At 32.5% G+C, this 9,211-nt stretch overlaps 1 protein-coding gene across 1 annotated transcript; it reads left to right on the plus strand.

Annotated features, from left to right (window-relative positions):
- The first annotated feature begins 3,102 nt into the window (after positions 1-3,102).
- On the plus strand, positions 3,103-4,305 carry LOC122294730 (ethylene-responsive transcription factor ERF034-like). Its single transcript, XM_043103653.1, has one exon. The coding sequence runs from the start codon at positions 3,114-3,116 to the stop codon at positions 3,996-3,998; it is 885 nt and encodes a 294-aa protein (XP_042959587.1). The 5' UTR covers positions 3,103-3,113; the 3' UTR covers positions 3,999-4,305.
- The last annotated feature ends 4,906 nt before the right edge of the window (positions 4,306-9,211 follow it).

Raw genomic sequence — 9,211 nt, forward strand, 5'->3', positions numbered from 1 at the left:
TATATCATATATCCATATATACCTGTGTGTTTTAAAAGGCCTAATTACCCGACCAAAAATTTTGGAACTTAAATATGATGAGAATCAACTCGTTTTAATAGGAAGTGATTATCTTCGTCCCAAATAACTGGTCACATCTAACCGTTTTTCTTGTAATGATATATGATCTATATATATATATACACATGCGTACTATATATTCACTGTGTCAATTAAAAGGCCTAACCAACAAAGAATTTTGGAACTTAAATATATATATGGCGTAGAAATATATTCGTAATTGATGATCAGATGAATATTACGTGATCTTTTGGAAGAAAGTGTCAAAGTCGCGGGCTAACTTGCTAGTTTTAACAAGGATGATGATATTACAATATTCTTCAAGGTTGGACTTTTGGTATATATAATTTAATTTAGAGGATGAACTTAGCCATTATTCAGACTCAAATTCAACTAAATTAAGAGCATGATCCTGACCAAAATACTCCATAACGTCTATGCACTTACGTAAAACTACAATATCTATAAGAGAAATGGATTTTTGTGACCAATAGCAACCAATAGAAGTCAACTCCGGAATTAATTAAAAACGAATTGATTTGAGTCGAGAATTTTTCTTTTTAAGAGTAATTTATGTTTGCCAAATTAATTAGTTAAGTTCAAGTTGGAAGTCAAAGTCAACGTATATTTGAGCCAGCTCAGCTTGTAAATTTTAAGTGCATTAATCTTGAAATTAAGTTCAATTTGATCGTGACCTGAATGAAATCATGAGTTCAGACTTATCTTTAAACGCAGACTTTTAGAAAATTGAATATCCAATAGGATCGAGAACTATAATATATATATTCATCAAATAAAACAATTTACATACAATATGATTACAATTAGTGTATATAATGCAAATACTATTCCTATGGCGATCGATGTATTTATGCTTTTTTCGTTGCATAAGATCGAGTCGGGTTTTTCATTGCTAGATCGATCAGTCGCGTCTATAATTATGATCAAGAGATTTTTTATGTAGAGAAAATCTTAATTTTCCATGTCAATTTGTCACACCCGGCCTTAGGTGTAGATTTGTGAGAAAATAATATTTCATAGAGAGCAATATTATATACAGTCATAGAATACGAAAACGTTATGATAAAGTTGTTTTGAAAAAGAATGAAATTTATAATTATTAAAAAATTATTTCTTTTTCTATAAATTTTATTTTTTTTATGTGAGTTTCGTATTTATTTATTTTCTTTAAAGTGATTGCACGGCAATACTACTTACACACTCACGATAGTAATTATTATTTCTCTTTCATAGATTATTAGAATTAAATACACTATATATATAATATCGATCCACAATTTCTGAAAATTAAAAAGGAAATATATTATATATTGAATAATAATGATATTTTCACAGCTACTTTTTACAATTAATTAATACAAATATTACTTAATTTGTGAATTATCTACTAATTAATTAATACTAGTAGTGTTAGAGAGGAAAAGACAAAATCAAAGGACAATACAAAGCTGACTTTGATCTTAAGGAGCCAAGTGCAATTACCCAATTAAATATATATATATGTAAAATAATGGTAGCTATAGCTAGCGATTAATTTATCTTATAACCATCCAAATGCCATCAAATTATAGGTTGCAATTTTTAAGATTATGGGATGATGATAAATTAATAAATTAGATAAAATTAAAAATAAATATTATTGCTTGACTAGCTTTCCATTCGATCGCTAAAAAACCCGGCAATTGGCCCAGCATCATGTGCATCACGTGTGATGGCCACATACGGCATTAGACTTCGATCTAGTACTCCATATTTCCCCTACTCTTATTCCTTAGAAAAATTTTAAAAAATAAAATTAAATAAAAATTAACCAATGGTGATTAGTAGAGTCATGTATAATTAATTATCCAATTTAACAATAAATTAATTAGCACATTTCTTACAGGGAATATATAACAATCTACTACTTTTTAATTATGTGCATGTTAGGATGTAACATCATCAACTGTCTTCAAAAAAAATACAAAAATACAAAAATAAAAAATAAAATAAAACGCGGCACATAATTAGTCGTGCTCATTTCGTCAACATTAGCATTATTCAATTTACACTGTTACAGCTAATTTTAGAACTGTCAAGAGTCTATAAGTTTAATAATATTGTATTGATATCCAAGAAGAAGAATTACTTGTGGACAAGGAATTGTCACAGAGGTCAGGTCATATATGTATATAAAATTAATTATTTGAAGTACTTGAAGATGACACATATCAACCAGCTTAGAATATAGTACTTCTAATAATTTTTAATTTGATTTTTGTGGGTTATACGTATTTACACTCTAGTTATATATACACTATACGTGAGTGGTATTCCATGGGACACCAAATACGTATAGAAGAAATTAAATATAAAAGATTTTGTTTGGGTGTGAGTGATCGTGTGGACCTGCGAATCAATGGTGAGTTTTAATCATGGAGGACCCCAAAAATTAGGGGCAGTACCCTAAAAGTATTCATGTGAAACTCATGGGTTTCAATGAGCAAAACATTATGGCCTACCCCTCATGCCCTGCTCAACCCACGATATAAGGCCAAAATTTACATTACGTTCCAGGGCGGAGGAAGCTTGCTAGCTATAATATATATATATATATATATTTTCGTGCATTTATTTTAAAAAATAATAAAATTTATTATTAAAAAATTAATTTTTTTTATATGAATCTCGTATTTATTTATTTTTTTAAAAATAATTACGCTAAACTTGCACACCCATCATTACTACAACTATCATTTTTCTATTAAAAAAAATAGAATTTTTCTTACCGTTTAGAAGTTTGATCTCCCAAAATTTTAAGCCACGACCAAAAAAAAGGTGTACGTACGCATGATATTCATCTCATGAAAGCCTGATTATTCGATTCTCACATGGGAATTAACAAATTGGTGGAACTGGTCTTACTTTTGTGCCAATGGACCCCAAGCCTCTTTGTATTATTTGTCTTTCTTTTTTCCTTTTCATTTTTTTAATCTTTTTTAATATTCTATTTTATTAATGGGTCATAAAAGCTCAACTTAACCTCTGCTTGTATGCACCTATCACTCGCATTGTTTTATCTATACCTCCCACACACACACACGCAGAAGCTAGTATCCATCATGGAAGAACATATCAACCTAGAGAGTGGCGCTGCACATGATCACAACTTGCTCAGTTCATCTTCCTCCTCTTCTTCTTCAACGACTTGTGGTAGTTCTACAACCAAGAACAATTCAGGCCGTGCCAACAAAAACACAAAGAGTTCTCCAAAAGGGTCAAGATCAAGATCATTAGCGGCTCAAGACTTGGACAATCATGAAGATGAAGATCATGATCATAGGAAACGGCCGAAGAGTAGTGGTCATGATCAAGGCAATGATGACGGCAAGCACCCCACATTCCGGGGAGTGAGAATGCGTAACTGGGGCAAATGGGTGTCTGAAATCCGGGAGCCAAGGAAGAAATCGAGAATATGGCTTGGAACATACCCGACAGCAGAAATGGCAGCTCGAGCCCATGATGTAGCGGCGCTGGCAATCAAGGGTGATTCTGCTTATCTCAATTTCCCTGAATTGGCACAAGAACTTCCCCGGCCGATCACCAAGTCTCCAAAGGACATCCAAGCCGCCGCCGCCAAGGCGGCTGCTTCCACATTTGTACAAGAGCCGAGAATTAGAAGCCAAGTGGAGCCGATTCCTGGCATGGAGTCATCATCGGCAACTTTGTCCATGGACAACACAGAAGAATCAACAACATGTTCACCTTGTACCGACGAGGATGACACATTGTTTGATTTGCCGGATCTTTTCATCAAGGGAACGGATCTAAGTCATGATCATCACGGACTGTGCTATTATTCGTCGACGTGGCAGTTGTGTGCAGCAGATACTGGGTTTCGGCTTGAAGATTCATATTTATGGGAGTATAAGTACTAGTACTACTAGCTAGTTCGCTAGCTATATATTTTTATAGCTAGAGATATATAGATCATATGTATCTTTTGTCAACATGCATTAACCAGCTTGATGTTCATGATCATCAGCATATAATAATTCACGAGACATGCACCAAGAACCCCACCTGGGAAAATGGTGTTCGAATATTTTCCAAATGGGTTGTTTGGATTTGCAGGAGTGGTTACATCTGATGATCTTGTTCTTCTCGATTCCATTTCACATCTCTTTGTGGATCAGCAAATATATAATAAATGAGAAATAATCTACGAGTGCATTTGGATTATTATTCAATCCATTTTCTTCATTTATGGTGGCTTTTATGAGGTGTAAGTTTTTTGAGGGGGGGGGGGGGGGGGGGGGGATACATAGTCGATCGGGAGCAGGGAAACCTTACTTCCAAAGCAAACCATGCACCTTGCTAGATTTAGATCTCCAACATTTTGATGAAGCTTTGATATGATGGACCCTAAAGTTACCAACATAAATTGATAAATCTAGATGCCCTTCTTAACTTTTTTTCCCTTTCTTTTCTCCCTTTTTAGTTGGAAAGACACCAATAAGATGAAATGAATCTTGTAGTCATAATTTCCATACAGGCAGGCTCTCTTTCGCCTTTCTATTATGCTTTGAAATATAAAGCTAGATGATATATAGTGTGCTACGTTAATGGTTTCGATCATGGCGCCATTGTCGAATATATTTTTTGATGGCCTACATCGCTTTTTCTGCCATGATTAAGCAGAAGATAAATAATCTGGATTATTCCCAAAGCTCAGTGGACACACATGTGTGTACCCAAACTAGGTGACAACATCATCTAACTAAAGAAATTGATCAAGTTCTGTTAGCAAATCAACGGTCTCTATTCACCCAATTAGACTTATTCAAGCCACTTTGTATTAATGGGTAAGTGACTTCATCATTATCATCATCATCTTCCCCGGCCACATTCATTTTTCCCATCATTTTGGCCACGCTTCATTTGGTCATTTGCTACAACTTCATTAGAGACAAAATATATTAATCTCTCGATCGATGATGATCGTCATCCGGTCTTGCCCCACGTATATTATATTAGATATATATATAATGAATCTTGTGCAGACATTAATGATAAGTTATGGCTATTGACCCACAAATATCTAATTATTGATGATCTAGCTGTGAATTTTTTTAACTTGTAAATAATGTGACAAAAGCAAAGACAAAAGGACAGATAAACTTTGGAATCTGACACTTGTATGAGGAAAAAATATTGGGTCGAAATTAGATTAATCTATGTACACACATTATGAATTTCTTTATTTTATGATCTGCTTGACAACTAAAAGCTAGCTATTGTTAATCTAGCTATCTGATAGTGACATGAGTACTAGTGACAAGCCACGTTCGTTTGATTTCTGCGACTATATATTTCTGTGACAGTAATTAATAGGCCTGCACAAGAAGTAGTTGGTTAGCGCGCGCTAATTAACATGAGGACGTTTCATTCATGCATATGTACTTGGTTACTTTGTCAAGTACTGATGTGAATACCAATATTTAAACAACCGTTAATTAATTGTCTTAATTTCAAGCTTATTCTTCCGGCGATCCTCTTTCTTGCCATTTTCATGCGCTTGTGTTGGATTAATTGTACGTTAATATATACCATCTGGATCTGACTTTACGATACTAGCTACATTAATTATATTAACTCTAATTGATCTCGAAGAATTAAAAATTATTAAGTGATTAAGGAATACGAATATTAGTGTGCTACTCTCACAATAGTAATAATAATAATATAGTTTATATATATGTGTGTGTGAGAGTGGGATAAAATATTAAGGCCCGAGACTGCCCAGACCGAACAAGAGGGGGAAGCATGGGGGTAAGGGGGCAGGGGTCAGAAAGCTAGTAGGTAAAAGGTATCAAAGAAGTAAATAAAGGAGTGTCATGAGAAAGTGGAAAATGGAGAGACGGTCAGATTCGCAAAGCAAACCCTGCCTTACAATTATAGGGGCACATGGAAAGAAGCATCAGATAAAAAAGGGACTTCCCTAAGAGCTGTAGCGAAGGTGTCTTCTCCATTAAATATATCCGAGATCATCATTATACAGTGAGATATGAGATATTATAAGAAATTATAAATAAGAATATTATAATGGATTTCTCATCTTCAAAAGCATGTAAACATAGACATTATGCCGAATTATGTAAATCTTCGTGTTCATCTCTTTACTTTTCCTACTCTTATTTTCCTTTTATTGTCATAGATGTATACGCTGATATTGTATAGTCGCACTGAACCACTATTGTAGGGACTAGACCACACCGATCAAGGCTCGAATTGTTGTAACAAGTTAAAAATGACCGTTTCTCTTCTTTCAACCTGTTGTGCGATTTTTTATGCATCAAAAATTTATATCTCATGTCACTTTTTTATCTAACCTATTTAATTAATTTTAAAAAAAATTAACAAATTAAATGGGTCATGGTCTTTGTAATCTAATTATTTAAATATATATAATTTTTAAATGTCTAGTACTATATACAAACCTTTATTTTTATACGGCCACCGGCCAGTTTTTTATAATAAGGATTGTTTTTTTTTTTTTTAAAAAAAAAAAAAAACATTATATAAGGGGGTTTGGGTGGTGGTGTTGGTTGTGGGGGGAATGGAATCTCTGACCGATAAAGGGGTACGTACTTAATTCATGGTGTCTAGCTTGAATTACAACGTACGTATAAGGAGACATATTCATTATCTCAAAAGACAACAAAGCTGCTAGCTGGACAATCTTGCAGGTTATTAGCTTTATATATATGATCATAATCGGTCCATGCATGCATCGATCTTATACCCTAATGATGTGTCCTGAAAATTGACTGAATGAAATTGAAGGACAATCATTATCTGGACGTACTCGCGGGCAAGATCATTATTATCGAAGGATCATCATTAATTATGAGATTAATTATACGTCTATTAATAATTAATCATGATACAATCATTGTCAGTCATGTTTTCAATATTCTGGTCAAAATAGCTAATATTATTTAATTAAGGTTCTTGAGGAACATCGAGATTATATATAACTGCATGCATATTAAGGCCGGGTAATTAAATTTCTCTTTTTCCTTTTACTTTTTCTTTCTTTTTGCCGTACGCAAGACCTCGAGTTCTAAGGTCAGCCGGAACTTATAATTAGAATTCACAGGTGGGGAAAAGAGCAAAGCATCAAGTTTCATTTTCCCTTTTAACTTGGAAAGAAGTGCCTCAAACGCTTTTGCTCAAATCGTGAGATACTTGTTATGCTTTTCATGCATGTTTTGTTTTCTGTTTGAGAGAGAGAGAGAGAGATACCAGTCCTTAATTTGTTTATGAATATCAACAATGCTGATTACCATGCATGTTCATCTTTAAGCATTTCATCACATGCAAATCGAAAATACAGTCATTCTATATGCTAAGATTTGACACAGCTGCCTGTACGTGCATGTACATACTATACCACGAGTGTGCCAGCTTTTTTTTTTTTTTTAATTGAAGCATTCATCAAAAGAAGAAGATATTAAAGATATCTATAAAACCAGACGGCTTGAGAAAGAAAATCTAGAAAACAATCCCACTACAACATTTCAAGTGTTTCAACATTTCAAATATGTCTAGCTAGTCTATGATCCAATAACCTCATTTCCTATAACCTACCAACATGCTGAAATTTGTGTTCATTAAAATGAGATTACAGCTTCCTTGTTTCTGTAATCAGAATACCAAGTCTAGATGATAAGCCAACTTCATCTTGAAGATCCTGAATCAGCAACATTAACAATTTTTTTCAACAATAAACTTATGAATATATTAAAACATAGTTGAAGGCCTATAAAAATTGCTAAAAGTTCAATGTCCTTTGGAGACCGATAAGATATGTAATTGATGCAAACTTTTACTAAATGATCTAATTGTTTTAACATATTTATACAGAGAAATATTTTATCCACGAATAGATCATTTCACAAACTAATTATTTGATTTGATATAATATATTAGATTGTAAAATTAATTTTAAGGTAAAGTAAATTTAACGTATCATATATATGAAGTTATGTCAGTTTGTATGTTAATTTTTGTGAGATCTTTTTATAACCTTATATTAATAACACTTCTCATTTATATATATAATCAATTGTTAATCTTAATTGTTTGGCCGGTAATTAGCAAATATCTTAGTCTAAAACAGTAAATATTGAAGGTTTTATTATTTTTGAGATGAGAATATATATATTTTATTTTTATTTTTATATTTTACACAATTTTAAATAGTTTTAAAAAGTAATAAAAAAATATTAATTCATTAATATTAATTTTTTTAATTATTAAGTAAAATTAAAAAATAAACATAAAATATAAAAAATATCATTTTTATCTATCAATTTTCTGGATTCAACTAGTATCTTTTCTAGTAAATTTTCTTATCATTTTAAGCGTAATGTTGACGTCGGAATGACAAATTAATTAGTATTCAGCGTAATATTGACGTATGAATGACACTAGATATGAAAACGGTGCCCGGCCACATCGTACGTACTGATCATCTGATTTTAATTAATTGATAATACACTACGGCGGCAAAACTACACGTGCCATTGCTCTCAAGAGTAGAACATGTCAGGGGTTGGTCTGGTCCTCCTCAGCATCAGACTTTTAGCTGCGAATTGACAATCCATGCAGAGACAAGTAGCTACGTTTATATGGAACTGAAATAGTCTGATCCCTACGGAGCATTAAATTGCTGCTTGTCTGAAGTCTGGACCACAGTGAGAAAGAGTGGACTAGTTGGCATTAAATTCCAGATCAGCTAGTACCAGCATTTTCCTTGTCTGATCGCAATTTGGCATTAGTGAATCGTCCACATATATATTTACGCGTTGTCATAGTAAAAATGGACAGCTATTAATGCATGCAGAAAGATCAGCTCTAGGATGCGCCAGCAAAGGTTTTTAATTTTGGTGCTATGCTAATTTGTAGCTGTGAGGACTACTTTTAAAGTGAAAAGAAAATCAGATATACGTGAAATAATAGTGATATAATTTATAAATAATATAATAAAATAATTTAAATTATAATATTTTATAGAATTTTTATAAAAAAAATAAAAAATAATAAAATGTTATAAAATTAAAAAAATTAAAATATTATAAAATTA

This window comes from Carya illinoinensis, chromosome 14 (assembly GCF_018687715.1).
Source record: "Carya illinoinensis cultivar Pawnee chromosome 14, C.illinoinensisPawnee_v1, whole genome shotgun sequence".
Taxonomy (NCBI): domain Eukaryota; kingdom Viridiplantae; phylum Streptophyta; class Magnoliopsida; order Fagales; family Juglandaceae; genus Carya; species Carya illinoinensis.